This window comes from Pongo abelii, chromosome 20 (assembly GCF_028885655.2).
Source record: "Pongo abelii isolate AG06213 chromosome 20, NHGRI_mPonAbe1-v2.0_pri, whole genome shotgun sequence".
Taxonomy (NCBI): domain Eukaryota; kingdom Metazoa; phylum Chordata; class Mammalia; order Primates; family Hominidae; genus Pongo; species Pongo abelii.
The window spans coordinates 54,484,961-54,512,653 of record NC_072005.2 but is presented as its reverse complement, the minus strand read 5'-3'; the positions used below and the strand labels follow the sequence as shown (position 1 = coordinate 54,512,653).

The window sequence follows — 27,693 nt, the reverse complement described above, 5'->3', positions numbered from 1 at the left end:
GTGCCCAGAACTCTGATAAATTGAGAGCAGGGGAATTCAAATCCTGGATCCAGGGAAGGGAACTGGATGATGGGATGTCTGGGTATCTGATGGGCCAGAGCTGGGTTTGGGATAGCTGTTGGTAATTCGGGCTCCCTGAGGGGGTGAGGGATGGACAGTTCAGTGCCTGGCTGGGTACCCCGAGACATGGAAGCTGGGATACCAGTATAGCACAGACTCTAGAGCCACACTGGTTGGACTCAAAATCCAAGCTGTTTTACTCAATGGCTGTGTAATTTTTGGCAAGTTACTAATAACTTCTCTATGCCTCAGTTTCTTCATCTGAAAAATAGAGATAATAGTAAATACATTATAGGGCAGTTCTTAGGGTAGTGCTAGTCCTATCAGGCATTGGGGCTCTGAGTCAGTACTGGGGGACCTGATTCAGGATCTCTAGGAGTTGGGGAAGGGGCAAATTCTTGGGTCCATTGGGTCTCAAGGCTAAAGTTGGGAATCCAAAATGAGGGTCCCTGGGGGAGAATAAGTAGTCTCAAGTGCCTGAGAGGGACAGAAACTGGGGTCTGCACTCAGATCCCTAAGGAAGTTGCAAAGTCTGGGTCACTGAAGGAAAAATTAGGGGCTGGGGAGACATACGTTCCTCTTGGGTGCAGGAAAAGAGGGCTCCACTTTCTTGAGAGGACTAGGGGGAGCCAGGGTCTAGGAAGATGGAAACTTGAGCCGGGGAGGTGAAAAACACGAGTCTAGGACTCAGAATCAAGTTCCCTGAGTGGAATCGGCGCCAGGCTTGGGTACCCTGGGGACATTAGGGGGTTTCCCGCACTACGGCTATGTAGAAGGGGAAGAATCAGAGGATCTGAGGGTAGCGGCGGGATCTCCCCATCCTGGGCCTCCGAGATTATGAGCTGAGCTGAGCGTACGCAGGCCGCTTCCTCCCACAGGAAACCGCGGGCTTCGGGCACACCCAGCCTGCAGGGAGAGGCGCCCACTGCCCGCCCGCCCGGGGAGGCCCACGTGGGCAGCAGCCGCCGCCGCGGAGGGGGCGTGCCTTACAGAGCGAGTGGGTGTAACCAGGAGGGGGCGTGGCCAGAAACCGGGGGCGGCATGGAGTGCCCGAGGTCTCGCCCACTTCCGCCTTCCAGCGCGAGGACGTGGTAGGCGGCCAAGGGTTTGGCTGCTTCCCGGGAAGCCGTTGGTCGCGCTTGCGTAGTGAACCGCTGAGGCTGTGGTGAGCGCTCCTTCTCCGCGCAACTCGCGGCTTCGGCACCGCCTTCCTTCCTATGAATCCTTAATCTAACGTGGTCATAGTCAGCTTAAGACCGGCACCTCTCGGGCTCCCTCTCGTAGGACCTCGGCCTGGCCTCGAGGGCTTCCATACAGGTCCCCGCAGGCTCTTTCAACTCCCGCCCCTTCCAGGCCCGCGGTACTAGTGAGACCTCAGCCTCGACCTCCCCAGGACCATTTCGACCTCCCGCAGGCCTTCAAGGCCTGAGCGCCTCCCGATTAGCCCGCCCTTCACCGCCCTTCCACCGGGCCCCTCGTAAGCCCTTCCAAACGCGACCCTCGGAGCCCGCCCCTTACGGGGAAGCCCCTCCCCTCGCCGTCTCCGAAGCCCCGTCCTGTACAGGTGTCCGTGCCCCTCCCTTCGCCGGCCCCGAAGCCCCGCCCCTCGAAGTTCCTCCCACTCACTCTCCTCACAGGTCTCAGCCCCGCCCATCACACTCCCTACGGCACGCCCCTCTCAGGCCTCACAGCCGTGCACCTCTCAGGGCTCCGCAGCCCCGCTCCACAAGCCCTCCCGGCTCCGCCCCTTTCAGGACTTCGCCGCCCATCAGTTTTGTTTGTTTGTTTGTTTTTTGAGACGGAGTCTCGCTCTGTCGCCCAGGCTGGAGTGCAGTGGCGGGATCTCGGCTCACTGCAACCTCCGCCTCCCGGGTTCAAGCGATTCTCCTCCCTCAGCCTCCCGAGTAGCTGGGATTACAGGCACGAGCCGCCATGTCCGGCTAATTTTTTGTACTTTTAGTAGAGACGGGATTTCACCATGTTGGCCAGGTTGGTCTCGAACTCCTGACCTCAAGTGATGTGCCCGCCTCGGCCTCCCAAAATAATGAGATTACAGGCGTGAGCAACCGCGCCTGGCCTTGCCCATCGGTTCTAAGTCCGTGGGAACCCTGCCGGTCTACACCTCGCATCCTTCTCCGCCCCTCCTCCCATAGTTTCTCCCGCGGCCTCGGTCCCTCCCTGGCCGCTGTCCTCAGTCCTCATTGGTCCCTTATCTCCCCAGTAACCAGACCACAACACTGAGCTTGGAGCACCAAGAACAGGTCAGGCCCGTCCGCAGGTAGGGCCCAGGACTCCCCCGACCCTGCCCAACCCCCCTACAGCAGGCCAGGGTTTCCCCCTCTCGTGCGACCAAACAGCCTGGCCTCGGATATCCTGAGAGCCCAGGGGACCTGTCCCCTGCCAAACCTGCGCCAGAATCAGAGCCTAGACGCAAGACCCAGAGTGTGAGAGGTGGGAGGGCTGGAGAGGTGTGGGAGAGGCCTGAGAGCGGTCCCCCTCCAACCCCTCCTGGAGGAATGAGGCCAGCGTGGTTCTAGGGTCACCCCCTTTCAATTCCCAGTCCCTCACAGTTCATTGCCCACCCTCCTCTGGGCCCTGGCCCGCCTGCTGTCTGAAAGGTCTTATATGTCCATCCCTACAGGAGCCCCACCCTGTTTGGCCAGGATGCCTTTGGGACGCTTGGCAGGGAGCGCCCGCTCCGAGGAGGGAAGCGAGGTCTTTCTGGAGGGAATGGGTAATTCGTTCATTCTTTATATCATTCACCCATTCTTTTCCAGCCCCCAGCTTTCCCAAGTTCCAGGTCCTGTAGGGAGGGAGGGAGAGAGCGTGTCTGTCCAGGAGCGCCCTCTGGTGGGAACAGACATGCGCCCTAAGAGAGGAGGGGCGGGCACCACCGTGGGTGGGCCAAGCCTGGGCAGTGGGGCAGGCTGGAGACTTCAGGCAGCAGAAGTTTGAGTGGGGCCCAGAACTCCCTGTAGGAATTGCCAAGGGGAGAAGGAAGGAAGTGTGTTTCTACAGAGATGACAGAATGTGGCTAGAGTAGGCTTTCTCAACCTTGGTACTGTTGACTCTTGGGGTGGGATAATTCTTTGTTGTGGGGGCAGTCCTGTGTGTTGTAGGATGCCAAGCAGTGTCCGTGGCTTCTACTCACTGGATACCGGTAGCCCCCTCCCTTCCCCACAAGTCATGACAATGACAAATGTCTCTAGGCTGAGCATGCTGGCTCATGCCTGTAATCCCAGCACTTTGGGAAGCTGAGGAAGGAGGATCACTTGAGCCCAGGAGTTCAAGACCAGCCTGAGCAACACAGTGAGACCTCATCTCTACAAAAAAATAAAATTAGCCAGGTGTGATGGCGTGCACCCATAATCCCAGCTACTTGGGAGGCTGAGGTGGGAGGATCACTTGAGCCTGCGAGGTGGAGGCTGCAGTGAGCTGAGATTGTGCCACTGCGCTCCAGCCTGGGGGACAGAGCGAGACCCTGTCTAGAAAAAAATAAGTCTCCAGACATTGCCAAATGTTTTTGGAAGGCAGAATCACCCGCTGATTGAAAACTACTGGGCCTTTGGAGATGGGGAGCATATGGGCAAGACTGGAGAGGTAGGTAAGGTCAGGTCACTTGGGGTCTCGGATCCCAGGCTGAGGTGCTGAGACTTTGTCCTGCGGGTACTGGGGCATCATGGGAGGCCTATGAGGGGTAGGGTTTGCTGTGGGTGGAGTAGGGTCGGCTATGGGTGTAGAGAGACCCTCTGGGACTGTGCGGGAAGGCTGGAAGTTGAGAGAAAGGTTGGGGTGATGGTCCAGGTAGGAGAGGATGAGGCTGAGCCCAGGGGATGGGTTGAGAGAGGGAGGAGGCAAGAGGATGGGGCTGAGGGCTGCTGATGGGGCAGAAAAGGAGGGAGGGAGCAAGAGCCTTCCCAATTCCAGGTGGTGTGCCCAGGTCCCAGAAGACCCAGAGGCCTTCCAGAAGTGCCCTCTGGTGGGATGGGAGTGGGTTTTAGGGGAAAAAACTCTGAATTCAGTTTTGGGTATGAAGGGATGAGGAAGCTCGAGGGATCCAGGAACTGAGGTGCATTCCTAGAGGGGTGTTGGGGGCTGGATCTGCAGTTCAGTTGCAGTTTGTGAGACTCCAAAGGGAGAGAATTCCTAGGTCCTGGGTTGGAAGGAGCTGGTGGCCAGGATCCTTACTGAGTCCCTTGGCTGGCCCTGTTCTCAGTGGATTGGGAGCTGAGTAGGCTGCAGCGACAATGCAAAGTGATGGAAGGGGAGAGGCGGGCCTACAGCAAGGAAGTCCACCAGCGCATCAACAAGCAACTGTGAGCTGGGCGCCTGGGCCCTGAGCTGGGAGGAGGAGGTCAGAGGGGCTGGAGACTGGACTCCTGGGTCTGAGTGGGGAGCGCAGGAGCAGGTGCGTCCTGCCTTTAGTGATGCTGAGTTCTGCCCCCTTACTGGCCCCTCTTCCACCTCCCTGCCTGGGTAGTGAGGAGATCCGGCGCTTGGAGGAGGTACGGGGCGATCTCCAGGTGCAGATCAGTGTAGCCCAGAACCAGGTCAAGCGGCTTCGGGACAGTGAGCGGCTGGAGAACATGGACCGCCTGCTGAAAGGCCGGGCCCAGGTGCAGGCGGAGATCGAGGAGCTGCAGGAGCAGACCAGGGCCCTGGACAAGCAGGTGGGGTTTGAGATGGGGTTCTGCGGATCCTGCTTACGGGCAAGTGTTGTAACCTCCCTGAGCCTTAGCTTCCTCATGTGAAATTGGGGCTATTAGGCCGGGCGCAGTGGCTCATTCCTGTAATCCCAGCACTTTGGGAGGCTGAGGCAGGCAGATCACTTGAGGTCAGGAGTTCGAGACCAGCCTGGCCAACGTGGTGAAACCCCATCTCTACAAAAAATACAAAAATTAGCCAGGCATGGTGGCACATGCCTGTAATCCCAGCTACTTGAGAGGCTGAGGCAGGAGAATCGTTTTTTGTTTTGTTTTGTTTTTGAGTTGGAGTCTTGCTCTGTCGCCCAGGCTGGAGTGTACTGGCACAATCTCGGCTCACTTTAAGCTTCGCCTCCTGGGTTCATGCTATTCTCCTGCCTCAGCCTCCCGAGTAACTGGTACTACAGGCGCCCGCCACCACGCCTGGCTAATTTTTTTGTATTTTTAGTAGAGACAGGATTTTACTGTGTTAGCCAGGATGGTCTCGATCTCCTGGCTTTGTGATCCGCCTGCCTTGGCCTCCCAAAGTGCTGGGATTACAGGTGTGAGCCACTGTGCTCAGCCAGGAGAATCGTTTAAACCCGGGGGGCAGAGGTTTCAGTGAGCCAAGATTGCGCCACTGCACTCCAGCCTGGGCGACAGAGCAAGACTCTGTCTCAAAAAAAAAAAAAAAAAAAAAAAAAAAATCGGGGCCATTGAAAGCATCCATCTGGTAGAGTTATGTTCAGTGGAAATATAGATGTTTGCTGCTTTAGCACAGTCCCAGGCATTCAAAAACAGGACTGGTGTGGTTAAGCAGGAAAGGTTCCCATGCTAGAGTCCCCAAAACCTGCATTAGAGTCCTGGCTCTGCCATCGGAGCTCGTGATCGGGGGCAGGCAGGTTTTCACCTCTCTGGGCCCTAGTTTCTTCATCTGCAAACAAGGATAGTGGTAATGCCGCAGTCTAGACAGGTTGCGAGTCCCATCTGTTTCGGGACCTTGCTATTTGACCTTGCAAACAATGTGATTTTTCTAGGCCAGTGATCTGTCAAGTTTTTATGACCATGACTCACGAGGTGTAGTTCATACACACCAAGATGCATACAGATATACACACACACATCTATTAATATATCTGAAACAGAAGTTTCAGCAAATAATATGTGTTTTTTTTAAAATGTGGGATTAATTCTGCTAAATTCTGGTCTAAAAACCAGAATTTAAAAAACCAATTTGTCATTTGGGCACAGTGGTGCGTGTTTTGAGGCTGAGGGGACAGGGCTACTTGAGCCCAGGAGTTTGAGGCTTCAATGAGTTATGATTGCCCCACTGCACTCCAGCCTGGGCAACAGAGAGAGACCCAATTTCTTTTTCTTTTTCTTTTCTTTTTCTTGAGACAAAGTCTCACTCTGTCACCCAGGCTGGAGTGCAGTGGCTGGCAGGATCTCGGCTCACTGCAACCTCTGCCTCCCAGGTTCAAGCGATCCTCCTGCCTCAGCCTCCTGAGTAGCTGGGATTACAGGCACGTGCCACCAAGCCCAGCTCATTTTTGTATTTTTGGTGGAGATGAGGTTTTGCCATGTTGGCCAGGCTGGTCTCAAACTCATGGCCTCAGGTGATCCACTCACTGTGGCCTCCCAAAGTGCTGGGATTACAAGTGTGAGCCATTGTGCCTGGCCCGGAACCCCTTTAAAAAACAAGAAACAGTGATGCGGCCACAGGTAAGGAGTCCACAAGTCAAGGAATCCCACCTGCAGAAACTGCAAAGGCAAGGAATGAAAAGACAAGGTCCAGATTGGGAAAAAATATCTGCAAAGCATGTATCTGATAGAGAACTTGTATCCAGAATATATTAAGAACTTCCCCAAACTCCATTAAAAAGACGGTCCATACCAAGTGTTGGGGTAAGGATGTGGAGGAAGCAGAACTCTCATACTCCACTGGTGGGAATGTGGAATGGCACACTACTTTTGGTACACAGTTTGCACAGTTAGGCAGGTTTTTTTTTTTATGAAGTCTCGCTCTGTCACCCAGGCTGGAGTGCAATGGCACAATGTCAACTCACTGCAACCTCTGTCTCCTGGGTTCAAACATTCTCCTGTCTCAGCCTCCCGAGTAGCTGGGATTACAGGTGTGTACCACCACTCCCAGCTAATTTTTATATTTTTAGTAGAGAGGGGGGTTTCACCATGTTGGCCAGTCTGGTCTTGAACTCCTGACCTCAAGTGATCCACCCACCTCGGCCTTCCAAAGTGCTGGGATTACAGGCGTGGGCCACCGTGCCTGGCTAATTTTGTGTTTTTAGTAGAGACGGGGTTTCGTCTCTACTATGTTGGCCAGGCTGGTCTCAAACTCCTGACCTCAGGTGATCTGCCCACCTCGGCCTCCCAAAGTGCTGGGATTACAGGTGTGAGCCACCGTGCCCGTCCCAAATTGAACACTAAATATGTGCAGTTTTACCATACGTCGTCTCTTCTTTAATAAAGCAATTATTGAGGCAGGAGGATTGCTTGAGCCTGGCCTGGGAGGTGGAGGCTGCAGTGAGCTATGATGGTGCCACGGCACTCGGCCTGGGTGACAGAGTGAGACCCTGTCTCTAAAAAAAAAAAAAGAAAAAAATGAAAGAAAGAAAGAAAATTTTGTTGGGATTCATGTGCAGTTGAAAGAAATAATGCAGAGATATCCATCCCTTGTACACTTTGCTGCATTTTCCCCCAGTGTCAACATTTTGGGCACTTCTTTTTCTTTTCTTTTTTGAGGTGGAGTCTCGCTCAGTCACCCAGGCTGGAGTGCACTGGTGTGATCTTGGCTTATTGCAGCCTCCACCTCCCAGGCTGGGCTCAAGTGATTCTTGTGCCTCAGCCACCCGAGTAGCTGGGATTAAAGGCACGTGCCATTACGCCCAGCTAATTTTTGTATTTTTAGTAGAGATGGGGTTTTGCCACGTTGGCCAGGCTGGTCTCAAACTCCTGACCTCAGGTGATCCACTCGCCTCGGCCTCTCAAAGTGCTGGGATTACAGGCGTGAGACACTGCACCCACCAACAATTGGGTATTTGGCTTTTATTGCAGCAACTGCTGAAATTCCAGTCTCACAAAGATGTGACATCTTCAAAAGGATGATAGCGCCCTCTCAGGTTGAACTTGTGAACTACCTTGAGCTAGCAGTTCATGTGGTTTCTGACCGTCTGAACTTCCTCAAAATCAAGGTCTTCCTCAAAAATTTAAAACATCCTCATGCTGAGTCTTAAGTTTGCTGCAGCCTTCTGAGGTATCTTTGGTACGTGGATTAGTTTGTTAGGGCTGCCGTGACAAAGTTCCACAAATTGGGTGGCTCGTATAACAAAAATATGTTCTCTCATAGTTCCAAAGGGCAGAAGTCCAACATCAAGGTGTAGGCAGGTTTGGTTCCTTCTGAGCAGTGCGGGGGATCATCTGTCTGTTCCATGCCTCTCTCTCTCTGCTTCTGTCGGTTTGCTGGCAGTCTTGGGTACTTTTGGCTTGTAGACATGTCACCCAATCTCTTAGCTCACTGCAGCCTCCGTCCCCTGGGTTCAAGCGATTCTCCTGCCTCAGCCTCCCAAGTAGCTGGGATTACAGGCATGCGCCACCACACCTGGCTAATTTTTGTATGTTTAGTAGAGACGGGGTTTCGCCATGTTGGCCAGGCTGGTCTCGAACTCCTGACCTCAAGTGATCCGCCCATCTCAGCCTCCGAAAGTGTTGGGATTATAGGCGTGAGCCACCACACCTGACCTCTGCCTTCATCCTTACATGGCATTCTCCCTGTGTGTGTATCTATGTCCAAATTTCCTTTTTTTTTGTTTTGTTTTGAGACAGGATCTCCCTCTGTCACTCAGGCTGGAGTACAGTGGCACAATCACAGCACACTGCAGCTTCGAACTCCTTGTCTCAAGGGATCTGCCACCTCAGCTTCCCAAGTAGCTAGGACTACAGGTGTGCACCACCATGCCCAGCTAATTTATTTTGTATCTTGTAGAGATGGGGTCTTGCTTTGTTGCCCAGGCTGGTCTTGAACTCCTGGCTTCGAGAGATCATCCTGCCTCAGCCTTCCAAAGTATTAGGGTTACAGGCATGAGCCACCACTCCCAGCAATTTCCCATTTTTCTAAGAACACCTCGTCGTAGTGGATTAGGGCCCACCTCAATTACCTCATTTTAATTACTTCTATGAAGACTCTGTCTCCAAATAAGGTCACATTCTAAAGTACTGGGGGTGAATACTTCACCATGTGAGGTTTTTTTTTTTTGTTTTTTTTTTTGTTTTTTGAGACAGAGTCTTGCTCTATTCCCCAGGCTGGAGTGCAGTGGCACAATCTCAGCTCACTGCAACCTCTGCCTGCTGGGTTCAAGCAATTCTCCTGCCTCAGCCTCCCGAGTAGCTGGGATTACAGGCACCTGCCACCACGCCTTGCTAATTTTTGTATTTTAGTAGAGGTGGGGTTTCGCCATGTTGGCCAGGCTGGTCTCAAACTCCTGACCTCAGGTGATCCACCCACCTCTGCCTCCCAGAGTGCTGGGATTACAGGTGTGAGCCACCGTGCCTGGCCAACATATGAGTTTTTATGGGACACGATTCAACCCATAACAGAGCACAAATTGAAGTGTTGAGCAATTCATTTATCTATTTAGTACGCACGTTATGTTGAATACCTTCTTTGTCTCGGACAGGGAGAAAACACAAGACTCTGTGTCTTCATGGAACCCCCAGTTTGCTTGGAGAGACAGAGCACACCCCAATAAGTACAGATGAATACAGAAATGAGAAGGACAGATTGGAAACTGGTTTTAGGCATAAGCAAACCCAGGGCTACTAATGTCATCAAGTTCATTCTCACCATCTCTCCAACTCTCATCTCCACTTCTGTCCACTGGCCTCATTCTCCCAGGACCCTGCCTGTTGTGGGGCTATGACAGCAGAAGTCCTAGAATCCCATCCTTCCATCTCATGTGCTTCCCCCAGACTATCAGGAAAGGAGTCAGGGCTGGGTGCAGTGGCTCTTGCCTGTAATCCCAGCACTTTGGGAGGCCAAGGCGGGTGGATCACTTGAGGTCAGGAGTTCAAGATCAGCCTGGCCAACATGGCGAAACCCCATCTCTACTAAAAATACAAAAATTAGCTGGGTGTGGTGGTACGTGCCTGTAATCCCAGCTACTCAGGAGGTTGAGGCACTAGAATTGCTTGAGCCTGGGAGGTGGAGGTTGCAGTGAGCCAAGATCGCGCCACTGCCTACTCCAGCCTGGGAGACAGAGCAAGACTCTGTCTCAAAAAAAAAAAAAAAAAAAAAAAGGAAAGGAGTCAGGCTGGCTCCATGGGGTCACATTCCCATCTCTAGGCCAATCCCTGTGAGTGTCCAGACCTGGGTCATGTGGCTGATAGGGTGATACACTGTGGTTGGAAGGCCCACCAGAACCACATGAAGGTCTGGATAGTGTCAGCAGAAGGGTAGATGTTATTCTGGGATGACAGGGACAGCAGATGTTTGCCATGCTTAGTGACTCATTTTCCCTGGGCCATTCAGTCTCTCCCACATTCAGGCAACCAAAAACAGGTACCATCCTCTTTCTTCTAGATCCAGGAGTGGGAGACGCGGATCTTTACCCACAGTAAGAATGTCAGGTCCCCGGGATTCATCCTGGATCGGAAGGTCAAGATCGGGCGAAGGATCAGGATCCTAGAAAACCAGTTGGACAGGGTGAGGGTCAACCTCCTGGTCCCTCGACCTGAATTGTGCGGTTATGGGAAGAACTGGGCATGGTCACTGGGTTCTGGAAATGGTAGGCAGTGTGTGCACATGTGTGTCAGGACACAGGATTCTGGAGAGATGGAGGTTCCCAAGGAAAGGAGACTGATGGGTCCTTAGAGGGGAGTGGACATTGATTTCGGGAACCCCAAAGAACCTATGTTTCTCAGGAAACAGGCCAGCCCCACCTCTGATAAGTGTCTCCTCCCTGGCTGAGCTTGGAGGAGGCAGGCAGGCTTGGCTTCAGACCCACTCTTCCATCCGCCTTTCTACTCCCAGGTCACCTGTCACTTTGACAACCAGCTGGTGCGGAATGCGGCCCTGCGGGAGGAGCTGGATCTGCTGCGGATCGACAGGAACCGCTATCTGAACGTGGACCGCAAGCTGAAGAAGGTCAGTGGCCCTGAAATCCGGGGGAGGAGAGAGGGACTCCTGCCCAGGTCCTCCCCACAGCTGTTTGCCCTTCCTGCTCTAGCACTCAGGCCTCAGGTATGGAATTGACTAGAGCTGTAGGCTTGCTTTAGTCCAAAAGGCATGGAGGCCTGGGAAATGCTGGAGGACACTTCCAACAAAAAAGTGGCCTCATTTATAGTTGTAGAAAGCAGAGTGTCATTCTGAATAGTATCACCCAGGGCAATCTATGAGCAATCAAGACCATTTATTATACATTCCACGGGGATCTTTGAAGAACCAGCCCTGTCCCCTGTCTTTTGACTTACTTTCTTTCTTTTTTTTGAGATGAGTCTCACTCTGTCGCCCAGGCTGGAGCACAGTGAAGTGATCTTGGCTCACTACAGCCTGTGCCTCCCAGATTCAAGCAATTCTCCTGCCTCAGCCTCCCGAGTAGCTGGGACTACAGGTGCCCGCCACTACGCCCAGCTAATTTTTTGTATTTTTACTAGAGATGGGGTTTCACCGTGTTAGCCAGGATGGTCTCGATCTCCTGACCTCATGATTCGCCTGCCTCGGCCTCCCAAAGTGCTGGGATTAGAGGCGTGAGCCACTGCATCCGGTCTTGACTTTCACTTGGAAATAATTTCAAATTACAGAAAAGGTGCAATAATTATACAAAGAACTCCTATATATCTTTCACCCAGTTTGATAATTTGCCACATTTATTTTCTCTTTCTCCCCCACTCTTACTATTTGTGTGTGTAATTATTGTTTTGCTGAAAATAATTTATTATCCTGTTTCCTGAACTGTTTGACAGTATGTTGTAGACATTATGCTCCAAAGTACTTGAGTGAGCACTTCCTAAGAACAACGCCATTTCCTTACACAGTGCTGTTATCCAAGTCAGGGACGTTAACATTGTTAGAATTCTAAACAGTCCATATGTCAAGGTCACTGTTTGTCCCAGTGATGTCCTTTACAGTGAACTTGATTTTCCTACTCTAGGCTCCGGTCCAGAATCTCACGTTGCATTTGGTTGTTCTGGCTCTGTTCATCTGCGTCAGTCCCTTGGGCTTTTTTTTCTCCATGACGTTGACATTTTGGAAGCATCCAGGCTGTTTGTGTTGTGCGATGTCCCCTGACATGGGTTTATCTGGTCTTTTTTTTTCTTTTTTGAGACTAAGTTTCACTCTTGTTGCCCAGGCTGGAGTGTAATGGCGTGATCTTGGCTCACTGCAACCTCCACCTCCCGGATTCAAGTGATTCTCCTGCCTCAGCCTCCTGAGTAGCTGGGATTACAGGCATGCACCACCATGCCCGGCTAATTTTGTATTTTTAGTAGAGATGGGGTTTCTCCATGCTGGTCAGGCTGATCTCAAACCCCTGACCTCAGGTGCTCCATCGGCTTCAGCCTCCCAAAGTTCTGGGATTACAGGCATGAGCCACTGCACCCAGCCAGTTTATCTGATCTTTCTTCATGATTAGACTTGGCGTCTGCACTTTGGGGGGAATGTCACAGCAGTGATAGTGTGTCCTTCCTGTGCAGGATCTCAGGAGGCACCTGATGTCAGCTTGTCCCATGACTAGTGATGTTGTCTTTGATCACTTGGCTAGCCAGGTTTCTGCAACGGAGAGTTTTCCTTTTCGTAGTGAATATGTGGTCTGTGGGGAGATTCTGTGAGACTGTGTAAATATCTTGTCCCCTGACACACCTTCACTCAATCATTTTGTTACGGGATCTTTAGGGCGTCACTTTTCTGGCTGGAAACCTCCTTGGCCAGTGGTGCCTTTGCCCGAGTTCTTGTCCTGCGTCCAGGAAGAAGGAGGTAGGCAGACAAGTGGAGGGTGAGCAAGATAAAGAGGAGCTTTACCGAGTGTTAGGACAGCTCAGAGGAGACCTGCAGGGGGCAGCTCCTCTGTAGGCAGGTCGTCTCGTCCAGTGTTCAGCTCTCAGCAGTGAGGAGTCCCTGGAGAGGGTGGTTCCTCTCTGCAGGCAGGTTGTTCAGATGTCTCTGCAGGCCTCTGAAGCTCTCAGCAGAGAGGGAAGCTCCATGGGCGGCCATGAGCAGGCCTGGAGGAGACGCTGCAAGTCCCCACTCGTTTTGCAGTACTGGCAACCTGGCCCCCAGCCTTCAGGCCCTCCCTGGCCTTAAGGGACCTTACCTTTACTTGCCCTCTTCTGCCCAGGAATCTGCCTGCCTCCTGCTGCTATTCATGGCACTGGGCTGGACCCCAACCCCTCTCTGAGATCAGAGTGGGTGTGAGAGAGGAGCGAGGCCAAGCAGCAGGAGCAGATACGCCCAAGCCTGCAGGGATGGGCGAGGGGGTGTGCTTTCCTGGGCCCCTCAGGGTGCAGGCTGCAGAGAACTTCAGAGATGCCTAGGTCCTGTGGTTGGGAGGGTGGCCACAGCTGCACTCTGGGAGCCCCCACCCCACTCGGAAGGGGCAGGACCCTCGCTTGTCCCCGGCTGCTGCCTGCTCCCTGGAGTGGGAGGCCCGGGTCTGTAGCTGCCGGTTGGGAAGCTGCAGCTGCACCCAGGAGGGCAGATCCTGCCTGCTCCTGGCTCCCTGGAAGAGCACAGAGAGGCTCAGATCCACAGCAGCAGTTTGGGCAGCTGTAGCCACACCCAGGAGGGCGGGGATCCTGCCTGCTCTGTGGAGCAGAAGGCCTGGGTCTGCAGCTGCGGTTCGGGTGGCTGCAGCTGCACACGGGGAGCTCCCCTCCCAACTCAGAAGGGGCAGGGCTCCTACCAGCTCCATGGAGTGTGCAGCCACAGCCAACAGCTACTGCCATCAATTTTATCATCCATGAATGATTCTTCCCTGAACGGTTATTACTGTAATGGCTGCAAAAGGGTGATTTAAAAAACTGTCATTTCTCCCACATTTATCAGATGGAATTTTCCTTAAGGAAACACTTCTCGGCCAGGTGTGGTGGCTCGTGCCTGTAATTCCAGCACTTTGGGAGGCTGAGGCAGGTGGATCACCTGAGGTCAGGAGTTTGAGGCCAGACTGGCTAACCTGGTGAAACCCCGTTTCTACTAAAAATACAACAAATTAGCCAGGTGTGGTGGCACGCGCCTGTAATCCCAGCTACTTGGGAGGCGGAGGCAGGAGAATCACTTGAACCAGGGAGCTGAAGGTTGCAGTGAGCCAAGATTGTGCCATTGCGCTCCAGCCTGGGCAACAAGAGTGAAACTCCGTCTCAAAAAAAAAAAAAAAAGGAAACACTTCTCTTTCTCCCCCTGTATATTTGAGTGTTGTCAGTGAGCATTAGTGTATTCTGACTTTACAGATGATGATCCATAACTGCCATTCATTTTAATGTTCAAATTGCCCCAAATGTGGTTAGTGGGAGCCCCTTCAAGCTGGCTTCTGTGGCCTTTGGACATACCCCATCACTTTTTGGGAGTACTTCCTTACTTTCTGGCACAGGAAGATAGTCTGGGTAATCTGGACCTTGTTCTGCCCCATCCCTGGGGTTGGCCATTTTTCTGAGGAGTCCTGGTTCTTTCTAGGGAAGAGTAGGTGTTGAGGCACTAAGAGACTTTTTTTTTTTTTTTTTTTTGAGACGGAGTCTCGCTCTGTCGCCAAGGCTGGAGTGCAGTGGCTTGATCTCGGCTCACTGCAAGCTCCGCCTCCCGGGTTCACGCCATTCTCCTGCCTCAGCCTCCCGAGTAGCTGGGACTACAGGCGCACCTGGCCCTATTATTACACCACGCCCAGCTAATTTTTTATATTTTTAGTAGAGACGGGGTTTCACCGTGTTAGCCAGGATGGTCTCGATCTCCTGACCTCGTGATCCGCCCACCTTGGGCTCCCACAGTGCTGGGATTACAGGCGAGGTCCACCGGCCTGGCACTAAGAGACTTTGTTGCTACTTGGGTGTCATTGCTTTGAGGCCCTTCCTCTGGAGAGAGCTAGGAAGCACACATATTTTATATGTTTTAAAATTCTATTTATGTTTTGTAGAGATGAGGTCTTACTATGTTGTCCAGGCTGCTCTCAAACTCTTGGGCTCAGGTGATTCTCCTGCCTTGGCCTCACAAAGTATTGGGATTACAGGCATGAGCCACTGCGCCTGGCTGACATATTTTACACTAGTGAGTTCACGTTGATACCTCTGATTCCATTCCAATACCACCAGCTTTTTCCTGAGCATTCCTCATTTCATCTTTCTTTCTTTCTTTTTTTTTTTCTTTTGAGATGGAGTCTCGCTCTTGTTGCCCAGGCTAGGGTGCAATGGCATGATCTTGGCTCACTGCAACCTCTGCCTACTGAGTTCAAGCGATTCTCCTGCCTCACCCTCCCGAGCAGCTGGGATTACAGGCATGTGCCACCATGCCTGGCTGATTTTTTTGTATTTTTAGTAGAGATGGGGTTTCTTCATGTTAGTGAGGCTGGTCTCAAACTCCCGACCTCAGGTGATCCACCTGCCTTGGCCTCCCAAAGTGCTGGGATTATACACGTGAGCCACTGCACCCGGCCTCCTCATTTCATCTTTCTAGCTCTCTTCTCCCACAGTGGGAACCCCAGTTGCCAACCACATCAATATCATATGATACATACACAAGAACTACAGAATTGCTACAGCCATACCACCACCCCCAAACCTGATAAATAGGGTTCAGGATTTGTTTGCAGTTTGTTTTGTCCTCTGAGAATATGAGTATTTATATATCTTTTCTTTTTTTTTTTTTTTGGAGTCTCTCTCTGTCTTCCAGGCTGGAGGGCAGTGGCCATGATCTTGGCTTACTGGCAACCTCTGTCTCCTGGGTTCAAGTGCTTCTCCTGCTTGAGACTCCCGAATAGCTGGGATTACAGGCATGCACAACCACGCCCAGCTAATTTTTGTATTTTCTGTAGAGACGGAGTTTCACCATGTTACCCAGGCTGGTCTTAAACTCCTGACCTCAGGTGATCCGCCTGCCTCAGCCTCCCAAAGTGCTGGGATTACAGGCATGAGTGTTGGCCTATCTTTTCAAATTATTCTATTCAGAAGTTATTTGGATTAGTTCTGTTTTTTTTTTTTGGCCTTCTGCGTGGTTATTAATATTATAATAATAATAATAATAATTTTTTGAGATGGAGTTTTGCTCTTGTTGCCCAGGCCTGAGTGCGATGGCACGATCTCGGCTCACTGCAACCTCTGCCTCCCGAGTTCAAGCGATTCTCCTGGCTCATCCTCTCAAGTAGTTGAGATTACAGGCATGTACCACCACGCCAGCTAATTTTGTATTTTTATTTATTTATTTATTATTATTATTATTATTATTTTTGAGATAGAGTTTTGCTTTTGTTGCCCAGGCTGGAGTGCAATGGCATGATCTCGGCTCCCCGCAACCTCCGCCTCCCGGGTTCAAGTGATTCTTCTGCCTCATCGTCCCAAGTAGCTGGGATTACAGGCATGCACCACCACGCCTAGTTAATTTTTTGTATTTTTAGTAGAGACGGGGTTTCTCCATGTTGATCAGGCTGGTCTCAAACTCCCGACCTCAGGTGATCCTCCCGTCTCGGCCTCCCAAAGTGCTGGGATTATAGGCGTGAGCCACCGCGCCCGGCCCTAATTTTGTATTTTTAATAGAGATGGAGTTTCTCTATGTTGGCCAGGCTGGTCTCGAACTCCTGAGCTCAGGTGATCTGCCCTCCTTGTCCTCCCAAAGTTCTGGGATTATGGGCCTGAGCCACCGCACCTGGCCCTATTATTATTTTTAAATAAAGTTCACTTGCTTCCATTTGCATTCAGTTTTAGTTTTCTCTCCTCTCTTTATTGATTTAATTTCCTTTATGAATATGTAAAACATTAACAACGTTCTCAAATCAAACTATTCAAAAAGTCTCCTAGAGAAACGTCATTTCCTGTCCATCTCCTCCTCCTCATTTCCACCCAGTCCCCATAGGTTACTAAATATTTTCTTAGTTTCTGCTTATCTACAGAAAGAGCCTTTTGATCCAGCTTATCAATTTGATTTCACACCTCTTTAAAATCCCTTTCATGGGCAGTCGCTAATGAGGAGGGTACACATTTGGAAGGCTCAAGAGCTTTACTCCTTATTGGAGAAGCACGGGCTGAAAGCAAAGACTTTGAGCAATGAGGTTATAAGAAGTGGCACTGATTTTTTTCTCCTCTCCCCACAGGAGATCCACCACCTGCAGTACCTGGTCAGCACCCTTATCCTCTCCTCCACCTCTGCCTACGCCGTCAGGTAGAGACTGCGGGTATCCTGGGGTGGTGGGACCCAGATGACTCAGGACGCACCTTTCCATAAGGCAGTGGTGGGAAGGTTCAGGACTCATGAAACACGTCAGAACCTATTTTTTCCCCCATAATATCCCCCTTTTCTCTCTCCCCCCAACCAGTTCCCCACCTCCACTGGCAAGGTCCTGTTCTGTCTTTTTTTTTTTTTTTTTTGAGACAGAGTCTGGCTCTGTCACCCAGGCTACAGTGCAGTGGCACTATCTTGGCTCACTGCAACCTCCACCTGCCAGGTTCAAACGATTCTCCTGCCTCAGCCTCCTGAGTAGCTGGGATTACAGGTGCTCGGCACTGTGGCTGGCTGATTTTTGTATTTTTAGTAGAGATGGGGTTTCACCATCTTGGCCAGGCTGGTCTTGAACTCCTGACCTCATGATCTACCCACCTCTGCCTCCCAAAGTGCTGGGATTACAGGCCTGAGCCATTGCACCCCACGGGCCCTGTTCTCTTTCTTGGGCATGTAAATTAACCTCTACTGACCCCATCTAGCACATAAGAATGCATCTAGTGGCTGGGTGAGATGGCTCACGCCTGTAATCCCAGCACTTTGGGAGGCCAAGGCAGGCAGATTGCTTGAGCTCAGGAGTTTGAGACCAGCCTGGCCAACATGGTGAAATCCCATCTCTACCAAAAATATAAAAACTTAGCTGGGCATGGTGGCGGGTGTCTGTGGTCTCAGCTACTTGGGAGGCTGAGGTGGGAGGATTGCTTGAGCCCTGGGGACGGAGGTTGCAGTGAGCCAAGATTGCACCACTGCATTCCAGCCTGGGCAACAGAGTGAGGCTCCATCTCAGAAAAAAAAAAAAAAAAGTGCATCTAGCACATATATAGTGCAGCAGGGTTCCTGGAAGCATCTGGCGAATTTGTTATTCGTCAGCATTGGGTGCAAGGGACAGAGATTCTTTCGGGCCACCTTCAGATAGAGGCACACTGTAAGGAGTTGAGGAGCTGAAGCTGCTTTAGGTGTTGACTTCTCTCTCCCTCTCTGGGGCTCTCATGAGCTCCATGCTCGCTCTCTCACTCCATCCGTATCTCTTTCTCAGCTTCGCCCTCTTCTTCTCTTGCTCCAAATACTTTCTTACCTTCTACCGAGTTCTTCTCTGGCTTTTGTTTTCCCATGATCCCTGATCGACATCAGCTGTGGCCTGGGTCGGCCTTAGGGTCTCTGTGATTTCTCTCTTTTTTTCTCTCTCTGTTAAAATAAACATGGCAAAAGTCACCATTTTAAAGCATAGAATTTAGCAGCATTTAGTACATTCACAGGGTTGCGCAACCACACCTCTCCTTTCTAGATCTGAAATATTTCCATCACTCTAAAAGGAAACCGTACCTGCCACCGGGAAGTGCAGGAATCCTCGCTTTTTAGTCTTACTTGGGAGAAAGAATTCTGCCAAGAGACTGATTTAGCCAACAAAGAGAATTTACTGAAGGCAAATAGAGAACAGAGAGTTTACATAGAGAGCGACAGTACACTCTGAAGGATGAGGAGAGCAGGCTGCTGAAAGAACGTGAGCCAGCAGCACGCCAAGAGTTTTGTGTTGGGTTTCTAATATGATGTCGCAGTCTTTTGAAGTTCTTGCTTCCGTCTTTTTTTTTTTGTTTGAGAGTTTCGCTCTTGCCACCCAGGCTGGAGTGCAGTGGTGCGATCTCGGCTCACTGCAATCTTCACCTCCCAGGTTCAAGCGGTTCTCTTGCCTCAGCCTCCCGAGTAGTTGGGATTACAGGCATGCACCACCAGGTCTGGCTAATTTTTGTATTTTTAGTAGAGATGGGGTTTCACCATATTGGCCAGGCTGATCTCAAACTCCTGACCGCAGGTGATCCTCCTGCCTCCCAAAGTGCTGGGATTACAGACTGAGCCACCGCGCCCGGCCAGTTCTCTGCTCTTTGTGACCACAGGATAACTGCAACCTGATTCAGCCCCATTCCTGTGACCCCAGGCTGGCCCTGCCCATCTAGGACACCAGCTGACTCCACCCCACCCCCCACAACCTCTGGCTGACCCCGCCCATCCCCAGGACCCCAGGCCGACCCCAGTCCAGCCTCCAGTCATCCTGACCCCAGCTGACCCCCGCAGGGAGGAGGCGAAGGCCAAGATGGGCTTGCTGCGGGAGCGCGCGGAGAAGGAGGAGGCCCAGAGCGAGATGGAGGCGCAGGTCCTGCAGCGGCAGATCTCGCACCTGGAGCAGCTGCACCGCTTCCTCAAGCTCAAGAACAACGACCGGCAGCCGGATCCCAATGTCCTGGAGAAGCGTGAAAAGCAGGGTGAGGCTGGGGCTGCTGCCTTTGCATCTCGAGGGCCTGGCCGCCCCTGGGGCACCTGCAGCGTACCTTGGTGCCCCAGGTGGGACCACGCTTCGCTCCCCCTCACCCAGGAAGTCTCTGTGCTGGAGGCCACCCAGGAGGCCGACCTGCTGTTATCTCCTCCCCTAGCCCGGGAGGTGGCCAAGGGCGTCTGGAAGACCTCCCAGGAGAGGCTGGTGCTTCGCTACGAGGATGCCCTGAATAAACTGTCCCAGCTGATGGGGGAGAGCGACCCTGACCTGTTGGTGCAGAAGTATCTGGAGAGTGAGTGGGGCCCTGGGTGGAGGGAGGAGGCCCAGGGGCCCCGGCACCCCCTGAGTCCAGTGCAGGCTGGCCTCAGCTCTGGCCCTGGGGACTCCTCCACCTGCGCCGGAGGAACAAGGTGTCATGCCTGGGACCCACCACCTGCGTCCACTGGTGTCTTACTGTGGCCCTGTCTCTGCCCCTCCCCACCCTGTCCTCACTCCTGGGCCTGGGGTCACTCTCCATATCCTTCCCTCAACCCTGTCCCTCTCTGTTTCTCTCCTTACCCATATCTACCGTTCTCCCCGCCTGCATCTCCCATCTCCCTTGCTATTGCCGAGTCTCTGGCTTTCCCTCTCTGCCTTGCTATGTATTTCTGTGTCCCCCCTGCCGTATCTTCCCACGCCTCTTTGTCTCTGCGACTCCTCTCTCTTCACTCTCTGCCTTGGTTTCTGTGTGGCCTTCCTCATCTTCACTTTGTCTGGCCTTCTGTGCCTCTCTGTCTCTGTTCTCTCTGTCTCTGTGCCTCTCGGTCTCTGTTCTCTCTGTCTCTGTGCCTCTCTGTCTCTGTTCTCTCTGTCTCTGTTCTCTCTGTCTCTGTTCTCTCTGTCTCTGTTCTCCCTGTCTCTGTTCTCTCTGTCCTCCCTGTCTCTGTTCTCTCTGTCTCTGTTCTCCCTGTCTCTGTTCTCTCTGTCTCTGTTCTCCCTGTCTCTGTTCTCTCTGTCTCTGTGTCTCTGTCTCTGTTCTCTCTGTCTCTGTTCTCTCTGTCTCTGTTCTCCCTGTCTCTGTTCTCTCTGTCTCTGTTCTCCCTGTCTCTGTTCTCTCTGTCTCTGTGTCTCTGTCTCTGTTCTCTCTGTCTCTGTGTCTCTGTCTCTGTTCTCCCTGTCTCTGTTCTCTCTGTCTCTGTTCTCCCTGTCTCTGTTCTCTCTGTCTCTGTTCTCCCTGTCTCTGTTCTCTCTGTCTCTGTTCTCTCTGGCCTTCTGTGCCTCTCTGTCTCTGTGCCTCTCTGTCTCTGTGCCTCTCGGTCTCTGTTCTCCCTGTCTCTGTTCTCTCTGTCTCTGTTCTCCCTGTCTCTGTTCTCCCTGTCTCTGTTCTGTCTGTCTTTGTTCTCTCTGTCTCTGTTCTCTCTGTCTCTGTGCCTCTCTGTCTCTGTTCTCTCTGTCTCTGTTCTCTCTGTCTCTGTGTCTCTGTCTCTGTTCTCTCTGTCTCTGTTCTCTCTGTCTCTGTGCTTCTCTGTCTCTGTTCTCTCTGTCTCTGTTCTCTCTGTCTCTGTTCTCCCTGTCTCTGTGCCTCTCTGTCTCTGTGCCTCTCTGTCTCTGTTCTCTCTGTCTCTGTTCTCTCTGTCTCTGTGTCTCTGTCTCTGTTCTCCCTGTCTCTTTTCTCTCTGTCTCTGTTCTCTCTGTCTCTGTTCTCCCTGTCTCTGTTCTCTCTGTCTCTGTTCTCTCTGTCTCTGTTCTCCCTGTCTCTGTGTCTCTGTCTCCCTCTCTCTGGGCCCCGCCTTGCCCAACTCTCCCAGTTGAGGAGCGCAACTTTGCTGAGTTCAACTTCATCAATGAGCAGAACTTGGAGCTGGAGCATGTGCAGGAAGAGATCAAGGAGGTGAGTGAGGCCTGCCCTCTCCATCTCCTCCTCTCCTCCCGGCCTCCCCACCCCCTCCCCTCCCTCAGCCCACCTCCTGCCTCTTCCCAGCTCCACACCCCCCAGCTCCCGAGGCTGCCATCTGGCCCAGCATTCAGCCCTGTCCCCACAGATGCAGGAGGCTTTGGTGAGCGCACGTGCCAGCAAGGATGACCGGCATTTGCTGCAGGAGCAGCAGCAGAAGGCGTTGCAGCAGCGCGTGGACAAGGTGCACTCGGAGGCTGAGCGCCTTGAGGCCCGCTTCCAGGATGTGCGGGGACAGCTGGAGAAGCTCAAGGCTGGTGAGCACCCACGGGCGCCCCCTCCCAAGCCTGGCTTCTCCACTTGGAAGGACACCGTCAGCCCGCGGGGCTTGGAGGCATTGCATGGACAACCTGGTTCACTTGCTTATCAGTTGCCCCATATCTGTCCATCTTTCCAACTAGGGTCTATCCCTCCAACTATCCCATGTCCATCTATCCATCCAGCTTCTGTCCCTCCAACTGTCCTACACCCATCCATCCATCCATCTAGGGTTGATCCCTCCAACTGTCCCATATCCATCCATCCATCCATCCATCCAATGTCTGTCTCTCCAATTATCCTATATCCATCCATCCACCCAGAGTCTATCCCTTCAACTGTCCTATATCCATCATCCATCCAAGATCTATTCCTTCATCTGTCCTATATCTATCTCTCCAACCAGGGTCTATCCCTCCATTCTGTCCCATATCCATCTATCTATCCAGGGTCTGTTCCTTCATCTGTTCTATATCTATCTACCCATCCAGGATCTACCCCTCCATCTGTCCTATATCCATCCATCCATTCATCCATCTATCCATCCATCCAGGGTCTATTCCTCCAACTGTCCTATATCCATCCATCCATTCATCCATCCATCCATCCATCCAGGGTCTGTTCCTCCAACTGTCATGTGTCCACCATTCATCCAGCATCTGTTCCTTCATCTGTCCTATATCTATCTCTCTATCCAGGTTCTATCCCTCCATCTGTCCCATATCCATCTATCCAGGGTCTATTCCTTCATCTGTCCCATATCTGTCCATCCAGGATCTACCCCTCCCTCTGTCCTATATCCATCTGTCCGTATATCCATCCATCCATCCATCCATCCATCCATCCATCCAGGATCTGTTCCTTCAACTGTCCCATGTCCATCCATCCATGCAGGGTTTATCCCTCCAGCTGTCCCATGTCCATCCATCCATCCAGGGTCTATCCCTCCATCTGTCCCACGTCCATCAATCCATCCATTGTCTATCCGTCCATCTGCCTCCAACAGCTCCACATCCATCTGTTCATCCATCTATCTGCAATGACATTTGACTTTTGTCTTCCTAGTCTTAGTTTTAGTTACCAAATTCTTCTTAGTCTTAGTTACCAAAAATGTTATTATTTGTAAAGAAAATGATTATAAAATATAATAGCAACATTTATTAGGTGTCATTCACTGTGCAAGGCACTTATGCATTATTCCACTTGTTTCACAAAACACTAAAAAACAGATGCTGTCCCTCCAACTGTCCCATATCCATCATCCACCCATCCATCCATTTATCCAGTATTCATCCATGGATCACCCATGTACATCTGTCTGTCTATAAATGCCTAGCAGTGGGACTGATGGGTCTTAGGGTAGGTATATGTTGATATTTATTAGAAAATGCCAGTTTTCCAAACTGGTCGCAAGATTTTATGCTCTCACCTATGTGAGCATATGGGAGTCCCCGATGATCCACACCCTTTCCACCACTTCCTAGTGTCAGCCATTTTTTATCTTGTTTTGTTTTTGAGATGGAGTCTTGCTCTGTCACCAGGCTGGAGTGCAATGGTGTGATCTTGGCTCACTGCAACCTCCGCTTCCTGGGTTGCGGAGGTCACCTGTCACCAGGTGAGGTGGTTCCTCACCTGCCTCAGCCTCTCGAGTAGCTGGGACTACAGGTGTGCGCCACCATGCCCAGCTAATTTTTGTATTTTTAGTAGAGTCGGGGTTTCACCATGTTGGCTAGGATGGTCTCTCTTGACCTCGTGATCTGCCCACCTCAGCCTCCCAAAGTGCTGGGATTACAGGCGTGAGCCCCTGTGCCTGGCCGTCAGCCATTTTAATATTAGCCATCTAACGTGTGTGCCGTACTCTCTCTATTAATTTAATTGGCATTTCCCTGGTGACTAATAATATTGAGCATTGTATTGGCCATTCAGATATTTTTGTAAAGTTCCTGTTCAATCTTGTGCGCTTGTTTTTTTAAAAATTGGGTTTGTCTTGCTATAATTGAGTTGCAGGAGTTCTTTGTATATTTTAGATACTAGACTTTTGGTAAGTATTTTCTCTTATACTGTAGCTTGCCTTTTCATTTTTTTGGTGATGAACTGAAGTTTCTTAGTTTTGAGGAGATCTAATTTATGAAATTTTCTTTTTGTAGTTAGTGACTTTGTGGCCTGCCTAAGAAATTTTTGCCTGTCCTGAGGTTACAAAGGCATTATACTGTGTTTTCTCCTAGAAGTTTCATTGTTTGAGCTCCCACATTGAAGTCTGTGACTTATGACAAATTGATTTGCATGTGTGGTATGAGGTAGGGGTCTAGAGTTTCCTTTTTAAAAAAAATTTTAGATTTTTTTCATTTATTTATTTTTTGAGAGGAATTTTGCTCTTTTGCCCAGGCTGGAGTGCAGTGGCATAATCTCGGCTCCCTGCAACCTCTGCCACCCAGGTTCAAGCAGTTCTGCCTCAGCCTCCTGAGTTGCTGGGATTACAGGTGCCCACCACCACGCCCAGCTAATTTTGGTATTTTTAGTAGAGACGGGGTTTCACCATGTTGGCCAGGCTGGTCTCAAACTCCTGACCTCAGGTGATCCACCCGCCTTGGCCTCCCAAAGTGCTGGGATTACATATGCATGAGCCACTGTGCCTGGCCCTTTTTTTTTTTTTAGAGATAGGATCTTACTATGTTGTCCAGGCTAGTCTTGAGCTCCTGGACTCAAGTGATCCTCCTGTCTTGGACTCCCAAAGTGCTGGGATTACAGGCATGAGCCACCACTCCTGGCTGAGTTTCTTTTTCTTTTTTTTTTTTAATCCTTTCTGTGCGTATCAGTTGCATCCACCTGTGCATGCTTTTTTTTTCTATTATTATTATTATTTTTTTAAATTTGAGACAGAGTCTCGCTCTGTCTTTGGCTTCCCAAAGTGCTGGGATTACAGGTGTGAACCACTGCGCCCTGCCTCATCTTTCTTATTTTTCAGGAAGTAGCCATGCAGAGCACTCAGGAGTCAGGCTGTCCTGTTTCTTTTCTTTTTTTTTAAGCATTTATTGTTAGCTTTTATTTGTTTTTTTGAGATGGAATCTCACTCTGTCAGCCAGGCTGGAGAGCAGTGGTGTGATCTTGGCTCACTGCAACGTCCGTCTCCCAGGTTCAAGCAATTCTCCTGCCTCAGCCTCTCCAGTAACTGGGATTACAGGCGTGCACTACCATGCCCGGCTAGTTTTTTTGTGTTTTTATTAGAGACAGGGTTTCACCATGGTAGCCAGGCTGGTCTCAAAACTCCTGACCTCAAATGATCTGCCTGCCTTGGCTTTCCAAAGTGCTGGGATTACAGGCGTGAGCCACTGCACCCAGCCTGTCCTGGGTTTGAATCTCAGCTCCACCAATTGTGAACCTTGGTGTGTGGCTTCCTCCTTCCGCTCTGGGAACGGGGATGGCAGTGCCTACTTTGCAGGGTTGTCATGAGAATTAGAAGGGATGACGGATGGAGAGGAAGGTGGTGGGGGGAGCGAGCTGGAGAGCCTCCTTGGGGCACACCGTAGGAGCTCAGGTATGGGCAGGTTCTCCTTCCTGCTGCCGTGATGGCTGAGCCAAGCCCTGTGCTAGGTGATGTGGGCACAGTGGGGAGAGGCCCTGGAGGGGACTGACCTGCGCACTGGGCACTCATCACTCGGGGGCTAGGACGGAGGACGCCCAGGCACTGGGGGCAAGAGGAGGCCCTAACTCAGTCTGCGGTGCAAGACCATAATTTGTGGGGCCCAGTGCAGAATGAGGGGCCCCTTGTTAAAAAATTGCCGAGATTTTCAAGATAGGAAGAGCAGCAGCGTGTCAAGCCAAGTGTAGGCCCCTCACCACTGCCTGGATCTCACACTCACGAGGCCGGCTCTGCTGGGGTCACTGGAAAGGCTTCCTGGAGGCAGTGACACTTGAGGCTGACTTTGAAGCACAAGTCAGGGAGAGAGGGATGCACAGCAGTGACGTCCCCCTGCCTGGCTGGCTGAGCTCGGGTGACTCCCTTTTGGTCTCTGAGCCTTGACCGCACTCTCTGTAGAATGGGGCAGTGAGGACCTGAGTGGGGAGAGGGCTGGCACCCAGCTGGCGGTGCCAGATCCCTGACAACCGGCCCTCCATCACGCAGATATCCAGCTCCTCTTCACCAAGGCCCATTGCGACAGCAGCATGATCGATGACCTCCTTGGGGTCAAGACTAGCATGGGAGACCGGGACATGGGCCTCTTCCTGAGCCTCATTGAGAAGCGGCTGGTGGAGCTCCTGACAGTGCAGGCCTTCCTACATGCCCAGGTGGGAGGCGGCAGGGAGCCGGGCGGGAGGCCAGTCTCGGGGGTGGCCCAGCTGACCGCAGGCTCCCACACTCTCCAGAGCTTCACCTCCCTGGCCGACGCTGCCCTCCTAGTGCTGGGCCAGAGCCTGGAGGACCTTCCGAAGAAGATGGCCCCACTTCAGCCCCCTGACACTCTGTGAGGCGCAGGGCAGGAGGGACGCAGAGGGGACAGGGCTTCCATGGGGGCAGAGGGAACACACAGGATAGAGGGTTTTGGGGGGCTTTTGGGGACTGGCTGGCGGATGTGGCCCTGGGGGGTTAGAATATGAAGTATGTGCTTCGAGGCAGCCAGAAGGAGTAGGGACTTGGCACCTGTGTGGGAAGATGGGGCCCCGGGTACCCCAGAAGGGAAGAGCACTCGGGGCTGGTGGGAGAATGGCTGAGGCTTCTGGGGTTTAGCAGGAAGGGCCGCTGGCCTTTTTGAGGGCTGAGGTCTAGTCTTTTCCAATTTTCCTTCCCCTCCCCAGAGAAGACCCCCCGGGTTTTGAGGCCAGCGATGACTACCCCATGAGCAGGGAGGAGCTGCTGAGCCAAGTGGAGAAGCTGGTGAGAGTGGGGCCTGCGGGGGTGGGGCCAGGCCTCAGTGCGTGTCGGGGCCCAGCTCACCTTCCCTGCAGGTGGAGCTCCAGGAGCAGGCGGAGGCGCAGTGCCAGAAGGACCTGGCGGACGCCGCCGCGAAGCTGGACGGCACCCTGAGCGCGGACCTGGCCAGCACCCAAAGGGCCGGCTCCAGTACCGTCCTGGCGCCCACCAGGCACCCCCATGCCATCCCCGGGTCCATCTTGAGCCACAAGACTAGCAGAGACCGTGGTTCTCTTGGCCGCGTCACTTTTGGCCTCCTCAGCTCCAGCACCGGGCATTTGCCCAGCCACGTCACGCAGGGTGACCCCAACACTGGCCACGTGACCTTCGGCTCCACCAGTGCCTCGAGTGGGGGCCACGTGACCTTCAGACCTGTCAGCGCCAGCAGCTACCTGGGCTCCACTGGATACGTGGGGTCCAGCAGCTACCTGGGCTCCACTGGATACGTGGGGTCCAGCAGGGACGGAGAAAACACAGAGGGTGGTGTGGAGAGCGGAGGCACAGCGTCCGATTCGAGCGGAGGCCTCGGGTCCAGCAGAGACCACGTCTCCAGCACCGGCCCTGCCTCCAGCACTGGCCCGGGCTCCTCCACCAGCAAAGACTCCCGGGGCTAACACGAGGGGCACGCAGCCCCCACCCTGCCCTGGCTCTCTGTGGGGTCTTTTTTTGTGTCTCCACTTCCCTGTTTGCCTTGTGGGTCTCTGTCTTTTTCTCCCAGTCGCAGGCCTCTGTCTTTTTGCCCCTTCAACTGTTTTCATCTGCCCTTCATCACCGCCTCACCTATGTCTCCCGGTTCCTTTCTCTCTGCTCCTGACCCTGCTTTTCCCTCTGCCTCCTGATCTCCTGTTCTTTGGGCTTCCTAGTCAGTGTCTGTCCGTCTTGTCTCCATATCTGCCCCTTGCCTGTCTGCTGAGCCCTGGCCCCCTGTGGATCCCCCACCTCCTGTTTCTGGCTCACTCTCCTCGTCTCCCTCTCCCAGGCTTTCCATGCATCCTGTGTCCCTGTCTCTGTAGCTCCTCACTCCCCAAGAGCCCTCCAGTGCTGACAGGCGTGGGAAAAGTCAGGGCGAAGACGCCAGGTTCAGCATGGGAAAATGGGACTGTGGAAATAAAGTGTATGTGTGGAGAGCCGGCTTCAGGCATCGCTGCTTCCTCTACCTCC

General features: G+C 52.4%; 1 protein-coding gene across 11 annotated transcripts; it reads left to right on the top strand.

Moving 5' to 3' along the window:
* The first annotated feature begins 970 nt into the window (after positions 1-970).
* Positions 971-27,693, top strand: ODAD1 (outer dynein arm docking complex subunit 1). Of its 11 annotated transcripts, none has more exons than XM_054540842.2 (16): positions 971-1,225; positions 2,282-2,338; positions 2,702-2,794; positions 4,277-4,376; positions 4,541-4,730; positions 10,336-10,458; positions 10,786-10,899; positions 17,039-17,106; positions 19,234-19,421; positions 19,590-19,724; positions 21,220-21,302; positions 21,454-21,622; positions 25,747-25,910; positions 25,989-26,086; positions 26,418-26,496; positions 26,568-27,693. In XM_054540842.2, exons 3-16 carry the CDS (start codon positions 2,725-2,727, stop codon positions 27,144-27,146), a joined length of 2,160 nt encoding a protein of 719 aa, XP_054396817.2. In that variant the 5' UTR covers positions 971-1,225; positions 2,282-2,338; positions 2,702-2,724; the 3' UTR covers positions 27,147-27,693. The 11 variants fall into 11 exon arrangements, with proteins under 11 accessions (XP_054396817.2, XP_054396813.2, XP_054396815.2 ...); XM_054540840.2 differs by having other exon boundaries at positions 1,103-1,225; positions 2,282-2,321; XM_054540841.2 differs by having other exon boundaries at positions 1,118-1,377; positions 2,282-2,321.

What these genes read in the sequence shown, in the direction of transcription:
- ODAD1 (XM_024237978.3), top strand. Translation starts at nt 2,686, where the DNA reads ATGTCCATCCCTACAGGAGCCCCACCCTGTTTGGCCAGGATGCCTTTG. An exon ending in GGTGCAGAAGTATCTGGAGA is followed by an intron (nt 19,725 to 21,219) that starts GTGAGTGGGGCC and finishes CAACTCTCCCAG; the next exon opens with TTGAGGAGCGCAACTTTGCT. An exon ending in GCTGGAGAAGCTCAAGGCTG is followed by an intron (nt 21,623 to 25,746) that starts GTGAGCACCCAC and finishes TCCATCACGCAG; the next exon opens with ATATCCAGCTCCTCTTCACC.